Source organism: Perissodus microlepis, chromosome 3, assembly GCF_051167445.1.
Source record: "Perissodus microlepis isolate ML-2025 ecotype Zambia chromosome 3, ASM5116744v1, whole genome shotgun sequence".
Classification (NCBI taxonomy): domain Eukaryota; kingdom Metazoa; phylum Chordata; class Actinopteri; order Cichliformes; family Cichlidae; genus Perissodus; species Perissodus microlepis.
Window position 1 is genome coordinate 12,464,574 of NC_140463.1, and position 13,793 is coordinate 12,478,366.

At 38.6% G+C, this 13,793-nt stretch overlaps 2 protein-coding genes across 4 annotated transcripts in view; one reads left to right on the forward strand and one right to left on the reverse strand.

Annotated features, from left to right (window-relative positions):
• The window catches only part of LOC146389953 (neural cell adhesion molecule 2-like), a 165,595-nt gene that overhangs the window by 101,697 nt on the left and 50,105 nt on the right, over positions 1-13,793 (forward strand). The window lies entirely within an intron of this gene.
• Positions 10,951-13,367, reverse strand: LOC146389957 (uncharacterized). 3 transcript variants are annotated; one of them, XM_084913473.1, is made up of 3 exons: positions 12,784-13,367; positions 12,566-12,607; positions 10,951-12,082 (listed from the first exon to the last, which is right to left on the reverse strand). In XM_084913473.1, the coding sequence occupies exon 3, from the start codon at positions 12,075-12,077 to the stop codon at positions 11,193-11,195; it is 885 nt and encodes a 294-aa protein (XP_084769599.1). In that variant the 5' UTR covers positions 12,078-12,082; positions 12,566-12,607; positions 12,784-13,367; the 3' UTR covers positions 10,951-11,192. The 3 variants fall into 3 exon arrangements, with proteins under 3 accessions (XP_084769599.1, XP_084769607.1, XP_084769615.1); XM_084913481.1 differs by having other exon boundaries at positions 12,566-12,610; XM_084913489.1 differs by lacking the exon at positions 12,566-12,607.

The following is a 13,793-nucleotide window of genomic DNA, read 5'->3' on the forward strand; positions in this document are numbered from 1 at the left end:
GACGAGGCTCCAGTTACTGCAGTGCAAGTAAACAAACAATAAATATAAGAAGAGTAAGAAAATAAACATACACTTTAGGACTCGGGGTAAAGGGATCAATAACAATTTAAAATTTATAATTTACAGTTTGATGATTTAAAGTCTCACACACAACACATCGAAAGGGGAGGGGGCGGCTGCTTCCAAATAGAGCACATTTCATTCATCATGTTGTAAATCCAAGCCCATTATGTATTCATGATTTGAATCCTGGGTTGTACGAAATCCCAGAAATAAACTTTAGACAAAGCAAATCTGTGAACTAAGGTGTAGGTGTGTTAGGTTATGTTGTGGTGATTCTCGGGTTGGGGGGTGGGTGTTCATACTGGAGTGCAAAATTACAACCAAGATGGACAAGAAAAGTTCAAAGCCATCAGGTGCTCAGTTTAGAAAAAAGAGAAAAGAGGAGTTGGAGAAATGAGCAAAAGATACAGGTAAGCAGATGTGTCATTGGATAATGGCAGGTCATCCTGAAACAATCAGAATCAGAATACTTTATTTGTCATGTTCCAGAGTCTGTGGACTCCGTGTTTATGTTTAAGTTTATTATTATTCTGTGGACTTGTTTATTTTGGGGTTCATTTTATGATTATCCCTAGTGTTTTGTGTCCATTGTACTCCCCTGTTCCACGTTTCACGTTCCTATGTTCTGTTTCCCCCAGTCTGTGTTAAGTTTGCGTGTGTAGCATTCAGTCGGTGTGTTTCCTGTTTTATTTTGAAAAAAGGTCTTGTGCTCTGTGTTCATGTGCTTAGTTTTACTCTCCCCTGTCCTGTCTTTAGGTTCATGTATGTCAGCTGTTGCCCTTGTGTGTTTCCTCTTCCCCTAATCACCTCCCACGTATTTAAGTCCTCTGTTTTCGGTGTGTCATTGTCAGGTCGTTCATTTTCCTCGCCATAGTCACGGTCACTGGGGGCGCCAGAGGGAGTGTTCGCCCAGGGCACCAAACAGGCTAGGACTGCCACTGATGACAGCTGGGCACACTAGTAACATTCAGTGGAATAATTTGATACTCAAGAATAAAAATTGTGGATGTGTCCTCAGGCCGCAGTGGTTACTCTATAGAGCTCATTTTTAGGATTTCTTTTTTATTATTGTAATTTAGTGAAAGTTACCATTATGTTTAATCTTAGCTCATGAAACTGTTTTTTTTTTTAAGAAAACAAAAACAAAAACACTCACTGTATCCATAGTGACATTATAGCCACTCCAAAATGTCTGAATGGTTTATGTTCTTATCTTTAAACAGCTGAAAATATTTAAAAATGAACGCTGTTAAAAAATGTGAAATTCCCTTAAATTTTCTTAAACTCAGTTTAATATATATATAGAGGGGACTCCCAGCAACTCACCATTTTTAATATTTTACAATCTTGAAAATAGCTACGCTTTGCTTTAATTACTGTTTTGCACACTCTTGGCATTCTCTCGGTGAGTCACCGGAAATGGTTTTCCAACAGTCCTGAAGGAGTTTCCAGAGATGTTGAGCACTTGCTGGCCCTGTTGCCTTCACTCTGTGGGGTTTATGTCAGGTGACTATGGAGGACAGGTGAAGCACTCCATCTCTCTCCTTCTTGGTCAAATAGCCCTCACACACCCTGGAGGTGTGTTTGGGGTCATTGTCCTGTTGGAAAAAAAAAATGATGGTCCGACTAAACACAAACTGGATGGGATAACATGTCGCTGCAGGATGCTGTGGTAGACATGCTGTTTCTGTGTACCTTCAATTTTGAATAAATCCCCAACAGTGTCACCAACAAAGCACACCCACATCATACCTCCTCCTTCATGCTTCATGGTGGGAACAATGCATGTAGAGAGCATCCTTTCAGCTTTTTGCATCGCATAACGACATGGCAGGTGGAACCAAGGATCCCAAATTTGGATTCATCAGATCAAAGCACAGATTTCCACTGGTCTAATGTCCATTCCTTGTGTTTTCTGGACCAAACAAATCTCTTCTGCCTGTTGCTTTTCTTAGTAGTGATTTCTTAGCAGCTATTTGACCATAAAGGCCTGATTCACACAGTCTCCTCTGAACAGCTGATGTAGAGATGTGTCTGCTACTGGAACTCTGTGTGACATTTATCTGCGCTCTAATCTGAGTTGCTGTTAATGAAACGCTTCTCCCTCTGAAAACGCGGGTCACTGAGGTCAAGGTACGCAAAGGAAACCTTAAATGTAAATGAGCCATGACGGCAGTTTTGGTAGAGCTGCACTAAATGACATACCGGGAAAGAGAGCAGCCTGAAACCATTTATGACAGAAATGTAAACATATACCAACACAAATCTTAAGCTTTTATTCAGGGTAAAAGAGCACTGAAAGAAAAATTATTCTTTTTTTTTTTTAATTTGTTAAAGTTTTCTCACTAAATACAGCACACCAATAACATTTAAAAATATTTTTAGTAACTTTTCAAAGATGAAGTCTGTACTCCAGACCATTCCTGTTGTAAGATGCCTTGAGCAAACGAATAAAGCTAAGAAAACCACCTTTGTGTTCCAAGATCCCTTCATTAAACTGAGTCAACTGTGTGCATTTTTTAGCATTTAATGCAAAATGTTTTATTAAAAATTTAATTCAAAATAATCCAACAAAATTAGAGTAGAAAAGGTAATTCATGGATTTTAGGATAATTTAGTATTATTTAGTATTTCTTTTGCTTTAAAGAATGAAATCCCTGCTCAGACACCACTTCTGAGTTCTGCCAGTTCTAAGTGTTTGAACGAACTTCTTGTCGTGTCGTGTCTTGTCCGGCTTTCTCAGCCTCATAAATATTCGGTGGGGCTGAACAAGACAGAAGGTAAAAGGAAAACAGGAAATGTTCAATCCCCTCTTAATTCTTCTTTTCAGAGAGTATAAGCAGGATACAGCAGATAAGATTGGCAATGCAGACCTTAATCACAAATTTTGCTTCTGGAAAACGACGTGCCTACATGGTTATTATTGTGATTTTTATCACCACAATTTTGTTTAGCAGTAACTTTGAATGCACTTGCAGATCACAAGTGCTTGACTGCAGCATTTACATGTTTTTGCCTTGTATAATAATATTTGGCTTAATGCTGTGGACCAACATTTCCTTTAAGAGAATCTGTAGATACACATGTGTGATGGTAAATGCAAAAAATCTGGTAAATGCCCCAGATTTTTCTGTTCTTTCATCCGTCACTTTTTAAAGAAATTTTTAGTTAGTTTACTGGGCTGCATATGTCTGCTGTCTGAGAAATCTCTCTAACAGAACCCAAGAGGCACTGTTACCTTGCAAAGACAAGTGGAAGCTCACTTTTGAGGAGCGATTACACATCACTGAACAACGAGTCCAAGGTCAGTGTTTTTCTTTCTTTTTACACATCATGTCTTTTAACCTGTGATATGTCATAAAAATATTTTGTTTCTTTTTCAGAGGTATGGCTACATTTTGCTCTTGACTGTCATTGTTGTAGCATCTTTCATGTCTTATTTTAGATCTGGGAAATGCTGTAAAAAAAACATCAAATTGCTTGGACAGTAAAATGACGTATTACAAAGTAATTCCCTGACATTTTACAAACTGATTCTGAAAGAGGAGGGGATGGTGAGGAAAGAGCTTCTAAGGACAAAAGCAAAAGAAAACCTGACTTTTTCATGAAAGGAAGGATAGATGAGGAACGATGGGAAGAGTTTTTCACCTGCTGTTTCACCTGCTGTTTATAAACCAAACTGAATTGTATCATCATGTCTGTCTGTTATATTTCTGTCTGTTCATCACTTTGTAAGCTTGACAAACTTGTAAACTGTGTTGAGCAGTCACTATTATAGGCTCTTTACCTGAAAATGTGAAGCGCCTTAATGTTGCTGTAAATTGACGCTAGATAAATAAAATCGAATTGAACTGAATTGAATTTATTTGGCTTCATGGATAAAGCTGAGTATCATTTGCATAGTACTGAAATTGTATGTAATGCCTTTCAATGATGCCCAGGGGAAGCATATATAGTGTAAACAGGATCTACAACAGAACCTATAAATGAAACCAAAAAAAAAAATAAACCAAATAACTACAAATAAAATGCAAACTACTCATGCTTGTAATGTAATTGTGTAACTGTGTTAATGAAAAACATCACTTTTTAAAAAAATTACAGAACATAGTATCATCCAGCTCTGAGCAGCAAAGGTTATTGGAGGAATTTTAAGCATGACAAGATAAATTCACGAACAAGTTATTTTTTTCTCTTTTTCTTTTCTTTTTCTCGTTCTTATTTAAAAATGTATCATCAAGATATTGTTACTAGAGAATGACCCAAATGCCACAGTGCAATAGGCAGAGTAGACTATGGACAGGTCACCAGTCTGTTTCAGGCCAAACACAGCCACACAAACATTCATGTCACTGAAGCCTAGAGAGAACCTTGCAGACCCCCCACAAAAAAGCATCAGTCAGTAGCTGGACTTAAAACCAGGACTTTTTTTGCTATGAGGCAAAGGCGTTAACAAATGTGTATACGCTCACAAACACAGGCATATGAATGCAGATGTAGACACTGGTTTCTTTCCACTAACTGAATCTTAATATTCTGTACTCATCCCAGCACCTGTTTAATTTATATAGCAGTGTATAGATCTATTAATTTCATTTAAACGTTATTAATCCACTGAATGGCTGTTCTGGACCCATATTATTCTCATTATTGTTTGTGATGGTGGGGCTTTATGTGTAATAACAATATTTATGTTGCTATTGTTGTTGCTATGGCAATTATGATAATTTTTATTGTTATAATTTTTTTGGTTAATATTAAAGTTATGTACTATGCTTAATGCTTGTAATAATATTAGTGGATACTTCTGCCTCTTCTGAATAAATTATCAGTAAATTTAGCCAATTGTCCAAAAAAAGTATAACAATTTTCATTCTCCTTCCTATTCTCTCGTTCATGTGTATATAAAAACAGTTATATACACATAAAGTTGGGGGAATAATTATTTGTTCACCTGGTGAATTTGTTAGTTTGCTCATCTACAGTGAGAAATTCAGGAAAAAAATATTTGTTTTAAAAAAAAATGAGTCATCGAGTGAAATAAGAATTTGTTCTTCAAGCAGAACGTGCTATTGAAAAACCGTTGTTGGCTATCAGAGTGGTGAGGCGTTTCTTTTAGTTGGTAGGTTTGCAAACATTTCAGAAGGGATTTTGGCCCACTTGTCTTTACAGAAACTCTTTTACTGCCTTACGGTTCTTTGCTGCTGTTTGGCATCTTCATGGTTCAGCTCTTAGATTTTCTACAGCAGTGAGGTCTGGGGACTGGCTACTTCATGACCTAAAAGTGTTTCTCCTTAACCACGCCTTTGATGTCATTATGTTTTGGTTCATTCTCTACTAGTAGTGTTTGTTTGACTGTGGTCCTAATTGCCTTCAGATCAATAGCAACCTCCCCATGAGGCAAGATCTTGCATTGAACTCCTGACTGAGCGTGATTCATGGACATTTTATATTAAAAAAAAAAAAAAAAAGCTTGTGACTAAGTGTGTAATTACACTGTAATTGAATGTAATTTCAAGGCATTTCATTTGAAATTACAAGTACATTACTTGAAAGGAGATACACCATAAGTAATTTTAAGTACTGTGTGATGTCATGGTAAATACCAGAATAATATTTCCCCAGTTATATCTTGGGTATGCTTAGGGGGTAAAAAAAAAAAATAATAGCACATAATAAATAAAGAATATAATGATAAAGAACAATATTACCTCAAATTATTAGCAACTTTAATGTAATTTAATTATTACTTTTTTATATTATATTTTGGACACTTTTAAATCATTTCCAAGTTTCTTATTGTGATACAAATCTGCAGCTCTCCTGTAGTACACCTGCATTACCAGTAGATGGCAGCAGACTTCCACTGTGAATCAAAGTCATGTAAAGGTTCACTGAGAGTTTTCAGACTCGGTGGGTTTGTGCTGATTCAGGAACTGGTGAAAAGATGATGATCCAGAAGTCCAGTCTGACTCACATGTTCATGAGTTTGTAGTTTTTCAAACAGCAAAACACATCAACTCTGTTTTAATGATAAAGTACTGAGTGAGACACTGAAGACAGACAGCAGTTAAACACTGATCATCTGCTGACAGCCTTAGATTTATTCTGATCAAATCTGGCTTCAGCACCATTGTAATGTAATGAATTTCAACTTCTAGTTAAAAGAGAGTGAGTGATAGGTTTGTAGCATAAACCTATTCGCTGGAACGTTCAAGACAATTCTACAACACAGCAAAAAGCAAGACGCAAGTCACCAAAGTTCTTTGTGTTACTCGTATATGAGGGAGAGAACCACGACAAGCGCCGTTCCTTCGCTTGACCCCAGTCGCTATCGTCTGCTCCCTCGTAACACTGCTCTTTATTGTGGTTACATGAATATTCATAGGCTCATTAACATAGGTACACATGTGAACAAAGAGAACCGTCTGTGTGTATGTTTAGGTGTGTGTGTGTGTGTGTGTGTAAGTATGTGTGTGTGTGTGTGTGTGTGTGTGTGAGTGAGTGAGTGTGTGGGGTCAGAAGGTGACCCCATAAACGACTTCCCTAAACCTGCTGGTCTGGAAGTCCAGCAGTTCATCTAAGCAAAAGGCACTTAGACTTAAACAGATATACGTGTGTTTGCTATACCATATATCAGTAAGAGCAGATATAACTTCTCTCCTGACCTTAAGTTGTGTGTGCATGCCAGAGTGCTCTGGGAGGCACACTGAGTCTCCACAGACTACTAAGGATCAAACCTCTACCAACATGACATTGATTATAAAACTCTAAGCATATATGAGTAGATATTTGTAAGCATAAATGACAATCCGCTATATAAACCTGACACCAAACAATACCTTATGTTACAGATTTTAATATTAATTAGTCATTGTGAATTGTTGATTTGTCCTGTTCTCATTGTATGACGAATTATGATGGCTGTTTGGTAGCTGTTTGCATACTATGCATACTCTCTCTCTCTTTATATGTGTGTGTGTGTTTCTCTGGTGAATTTCGACAACAGTTTTAGCAAATCAGCAGAAGTGGTAAGCTAACTAACTTGCCTTCAATGTTCAACGATCACAGTGAGAGTAATTACATATTAAACTCATGTTATTTAATTCGTGAGTTGCAGATGTTACTTCTGATGATAATATTCATAGTAGTTTATGAATAAAATGCTATTTTCTGTTGTATGTGTCATATCAATGAGGAACGCTTTTGTGTTATGAGGAGACAAATACAATTTGATAACTTTTTGTGCACAATTTAGTTGTAATAAGGAAATTTTAAGCTTTAACATTTTTTTTTTTGCGCAATAATTGTGTTATGTGTGTGTATATCGCAGCTATGTTGGTTAGGCAGAAGTTCTAACAACAGTTACAATTTAATCTGTTAACTGAAGAGTACCACACATTTTCAGGATGTCAGTAATTGCAAATTGCAGTTATTGTTGAATTGTTGAATTTATGATTCACTTGAATGCTGTAAAAGAGAACGTAAAGTGGAATTTTATCATATGAAAATGAAGTGATAGATCACAGGCCATAAATTTGTTTCTAAATACAGGTCAGGTCTTTAAGTGAGCTATGAGCTCCATGCGGAAAGACTCCAATTGATGGCAAGCATCCCAGTGTGATCTCCAGCATACAGATCTGCACAACCAGTCAGACGACCAATAATTTACCTTGTGTAGCCACGAGGTAACAAAAGCTCAACACTGCGCCTAGCATCCTGGAGCACTTCTGTTTGGTTTTGTACGTGTTTTGGAGTTTTTACGTGAAACCAGCCATATTCTTCAGATGACGTATTGCAGAAAATCTATAAACAACAACAAAAAATAACATATCGGGATCACCAAATATCTTGACGGTAGCAACAGAAAAAAGAGAAATAAAGAAAACCAGCAACAGAAAGGATGCAGGCTCCTCATAAGCTTTCAGCTTGTCCATTCGCTGAAACGTATATAAAACAATTACTAACAAGTTTAAATTTAGATCACATTTCAACACCACTGTCGCTACCTAGAATGAATTAGCCAGACAAAAATAGTGCTGACTTAGTTTGCCGTACAAAATTAGCGTTCCTTCTCTGATATGCGTTATGTAACTTTCACAACCTAACCGCAACTTCATATAACACAACTGTGGCAAAAGTACGGACAAAAGGGAGAGCAAGTTAAACTTACGTTGTGTCGTTAGGAGCATGAACTGTGGTAGAATTCCGGTGAGGTCAATGACCTTATGTTCTTCCACTGTCACACATTGATGACGTATTTGGAAATCAATTCGGCTGGCACATAACAACAGCGCCACCTGCAGGAAGATTTTATCTCTGTCTGATAGCTCGTGTTCTGAGACCTGACATTTTTTTGTCTGAGACTGAGACCTGACATTTTTTTTGTCTGATACCTGATGACTTTTTTCCTGATACCTGACATTTTTTTGTCTGAGACCTGAAAACTTTTTTCCTGATATCTGATGACTTTTTTCCTGATACCTGACATTTTTTTGTCTGAGACTGAGACCTGACATTTTTTTGTCTGAGACTGAGACCTGACATTTTTTTGTCTGATACCTGATGACTTTTTTCCTGATACCTGACATTTTTTGTCTGAGACCTGAAAACTTTTTTCCTGATACCTGATGACTTTTTTCCTGATACCTGACATTTTTTGTCTGAGACCTGAGACCTGAGAACTTTTTCCTGATACCTGACGACTATTTTCCTGAGACCTGACGATGTCCTAAAATGTACACTGTACTGCACTGGTCACTTCATTTTTGTCAGTATTTAAACAAGAATAAAAACTCTTACTCCGTGCAATACTGTACTAACTGCCACTCAAAATCTTGTACTGCCCAGTTTGTACTGCTGCTCACTCCTGCCACTTTATCACCGCCCAAATACATGCCAACGGCCACATTTCTATTTTCTCCGAGATCTGTTAATGCTAATCTTACAGACCAGCTCGTTCTCACTCGCTATCAGAGAGTAGCTTGTATTTCTCAGTGATGTCTGCATCCGTGCACAGCAGTGTGTGTGATGTTGCTGCATGTGATGAGAAAGCTGAGTCACATTAACATGAACGCCTCATCTGTAATAGAGACAGACTAGACTAGACACTCACGTAACACACACATATATGGGACCTTAAGGGTGGGCATGCTGAGCGGTGTCCAGAGAACGGTCTGTTTATTCAACCTTGCCTCCTGCCACCTCTCAATTTTAAATACAGGTAGACATTGAGGGTTCGTCAGAGCGGTCATGCTGACACCAGCTGTTATCTGGCAGAGGTTCATTGGTGGGAAATCATTCCTTCCCGTGACCATCTCCCTGTACAACTCCTCCATCTAATACACTGTAAACACTGCAATAGTTACACCCTTTTTACACACACTCTTTTCTACTCAGTAATACTCCTGTGAACATTCTTGATATTTATTTATAATCGCCTCTGCTAATCCTTGATATTTATTATTGATTGATTTGTATATATTTTGCTATTTATTAAATCTGTAACATATTGTATTGTTACTATTGTTATTTATACTGGAACAATTGTAACCCACATATTTTCCTTAAAGTATGTTATATAAATAATATGTTATATAAATAAAGTATGCTGATTCTGTTTTAAATGCACATGCAGCAACACCAGCTGTTTGTACACACGTGTGTGCACACAGGTCCTCACAGACTCACACTGTCTTGGTTGGCTGCTGCCTCTAAACATGTTGTGCATTGTCGGTCTTGTGTGCTGCTCAGTAACATTCAGTATTTATTATTTATTATTAGTTTCCCTGCAGGTGATCAAACAGATTTTTACTGTCTTTTCTCTCAGTCTCTCTCTTCTCCTCTGTTTATCTTTCCCTCACCTTCTGTTGAGTTTTTTCCCAACTTCCACTCTCTTCGTCTTTCTCTTTCCCGTTCCTGTCTGTTCTGACTGTAGTAACTTAAATATTAACAAATAAATAAATAATAAAGAATGAAAAAAACTATGAGTAGTGGCTCGGCGTAACAAAAACCATATTCAATATTCACTTGGGAAAATAAATGTGTTGGGCATTTTTCTTGGCCTTCAGACAATAATTCTGACGTCTTCTGTCAGGATCCTCGGTCTCTTGACCCAGTGTTTTGAGTTTTCTTGTGTCTCTGTGATTTTGTATTATGTTTTTTGTATAAAGTTCACTTTGTTAGTTTTTAGTTAATGTCTTAGAGTATAGTTATGCCGTTTTGAGTTTCTTGTGTTCTTTGGTTCCTCGGTTATTTGTAGTTCCCCTCCTCTCCAGTGTGTGTCTGTGTATTTCCTGTTTCATTGTGAAAGTCTGTGTCTTATGTCAGTGTGTTCAGCTTGCATTTCCCTTGTCTTGTCAGGTCAGTCAGGTTCAGCTGTGTCTCCCTCTGTGTGTATTTTTAGTGTGTGTCCTCTTGTGCTCGTGGCTGGATTGTCTGTGTTATCTCCCTATGTTCTTGATGGCTGTTTTCCCTGCTCGTTGTCTTTTGTGTTGCCCCTCGTGTTCAGGTCTTAGTTTTCCCAGTGTAGATTATTTCTAAGTTCTGTTTCTCGCCGCCCTCGCCTTTTGCTTATAAGTCACCCAGTCTCAATAAAGCCCACTCACTTCACTGCAGTATCCACATCTGGGGTCCTTTATTAAATTCCACACAGCTCGCCTCGCTAGCCGTGACAGCTACAGTGCCGGACAGGACAGGAGAAAAAAACAACACAAATATAAATGACGGTAATAACTGCACAAATGCTTCTGTATTCTTTGTAATATATGAACTAAACACACAGTGAGCTCAGGTTTCTGCTAAATGAAGTCATGTATTGATCCTTCTGAGCTCACTTTATTCTGTTAACAACTATCAGATGAAGCTTTGACACATGACACAGAGATATTTCAGATGCTAAAGAGACTTTATTGAAACAGAGACAATCATCAGAATAAAGTGAAACAGAGCTAATCGAACAGATTGTAGGATTAATGATCGTTGGTGGAGTCAAAGCTCGAAGATCACACTGATTAAAGATTGTTTCAGAAAGGAAAGAAAAACCATCATCAAATCAATTAAACAGGAACACCTTTGATTCTCTGGTTTCTGCTCAGTGGGCATGCTCAGCTCTGTTACCATGACGACTTTCACTGACTTTTGAAACACAGGTACAGGACATCACCTCTGTTGCCTGTGTTGAGGTTTTTATCAATGACCTCAATCCCCACGCTCTCATACACCTGTTTAGCTGCTGCATTGGCGATCACAGTGACATTCATGATAGGGGTTTTGCAGCTGTTGTCTTTCTTGTACCACAGGAACACCGGGTTTCCTCCAGTCCCCTGGTTCAGGTCCTGGTTCACTGGTGTGTAGCCCTGACTTGTAAAGGCCTGATATTCTGCATCACTGGTGGAAACTTGCAGCTCTCTGATGGCCTTCTTAGTGTCAGTGGTCAGACGATACCAGACAAAGACGTAAGCCCCTCCTCCACCTCGGTTGGTGTCTTCATCCAATCGTATGTAGCCATCATTGAGGAGGTCACTGTCTCCCTCAAAGCCAGCATTGGCAGTGATGTCACAGATGTAGGTTGTTTTTTCTCTCTTCAACCACAGGTAGATCCAGTTTCCTTTAGCCTTCCTGTTTAGATCACAGGCCGGGCTCTCCCAGCCATTTTTAAACTTCTCAGCTTCATCTGCTGCATCAACAGTGACATCGAGGTCCACAATGGGGATGTTGTACTGTGAGGAACCCTTGTAGTACCACAGATAGATGAAGTCTCCACCTGCTCCAGCATTGAGGTCTTTGTCGATCTTGTGGTACCCTGCTTTGATCAGACCCTCACTCATCTGATCAATGAATGTAAACTGAATCCCTGTGACTGCTGGGCAGCTTCCTTTTTTGTACCAAATGTATATGTAATTTCCTCGAGCTCCTTTGTTCAGGTCAGCATTAATTTTGCTGAAGCCTTGTGCACGGAGTTGACTCGCCTGAGCTTCGTCCAGAGACACTTCAATGTCAGTTATGTGGGCCATTGTCCCTGCATCAAATAATTACACGTGAGAGCATAAAGAGATGTTAGCAGATTGCCGAGTGAACTTTGGATAACAATGTGAATCCTAAAGATTTATCATTTACAGATAAAATACAACTCTCTCTCTTACTCATACACATTTGAATTCTTTTTCTGAAACATCAAAACATAAAATACTATTGAAAAAAATGGAAACTGCTGTGTGAAAATGATGATGAATAATTGACTAATCACATTATTTCAATAATTTCAGTTAAAACAAAGTGTGAGATAAAGGCTCGAGGCTTGTTTAAATCCTTAAAATAAAGTGCACTCAGTGGAGCCCATAAATTACCTGAATACATTCCTTGAAAGGCTTACCATAGCTGCACATCTACAGTCTAACTGCATCTAAACTATAACATCCTGATGATTTTAATACGAGTAAATAAATGAACATATTAATATAAAGAGAAAACACAGATGCTGTTGAGTGGTTGCATCCCTTACGTGTGTGCAGGCAGCGTTGGCTCGAAAAGATCTTGTGTTTGTCTGCTGTGACAGAGAAAGACCTGCCTTTATATATGATCAGTGGGATTGCGAAATCAACACGGGGGTGTGGTTTTCTCAGGAAATTTGAACGAGCATAATGAAAATGGTATCCACCCTCCGAATTTGATTTCTCTCATCCACAAAGTCTATTTTCATACACAGAATGTTGTGTTTACCTCAGACTGGCGATCCTGGCGGTCGTCCTGCATGGGGTGGGGGTCGGTAAATGTGTTCGTTTCTCCGTGTGGTGTTTTTGTTGTCTCCCTCCTTTTTCTCACATCCCTGTGTGTGTTTATGTTTGTTCACACTCTCAGATGTGTGCCGCACTGCAGGCTGCCACACCTTCCGTTCATCAGCCGTCACCAGCTGCAGCAGGTCTTTTCACAACTTTTGAGTCTTTTTCCAACTTCCACTCTCTGCAAAAAGTGCAGCCTTACCTAATGTCCACCCTACTGTTACTCATTTTATATTAAGATTTAAAAATCTGGTTGTTAAAAGTCCGCTTGTTCACTGTAACTGTTTTAGACTACGTTAGCCATGCACCTCGGTATCTGTACTTCCGGTTGGGAACGTGTTCAGGGCAGTTCTGCACAGATGAGAGGCTCTCAGGTGTGTCGGTTACGTGTCGGACGAGTAACGTATTTACTTGCATTCCTGTGTGAGTTAATACGGTGTGCGTGCTTACCACGTGAGTATTGTAAGATGAGAGTGATGCTCGTTTGACTTTATCTGTGTAATTTGCTACGTAAGAAGCTAGTCCCATTGCTATCACTAAGATACATTTGTTTGGCCGAATACAGGCAGCCTTGGGATCAGCCCATATTTCATTTCATATACGACTTACTGTCAAGCATTGTGGTTGTAGGTGGATGTAACTATTTACTATGTTTATTCTCTGAATCGTTGTAATCTGCAGAGGTCTGGTTTGCCAATGTATAGACAAGCCAGAAATTCATTTATGGTCTTAGGGTGCCATCTAGTGGCCATGAGGTTATGATTGTATAACATTACGCTGGAAACCCACAGTACTGTATAAGAGGTACACTGCTATCCATAGTGGTTAATACAAATGTTTGTTCTTTCTGTTTACAGACGACCACACACACCCATATACACACTCACACTCCCTTTACCTGCATGTGAATACTGTAATGCAATCGCCTCCCTACCAACGCTGTACATCCTG

What these genes read in the sequence shown, in the direction of transcription:
- LOC146389957 (XM_084913489.1), bottom strand. Translation starts at nt 12,077, where the DNA reads ATGGCCCACATAACTGACATTGAAGTGTCTCTGGACGAAGCTCAGGCG.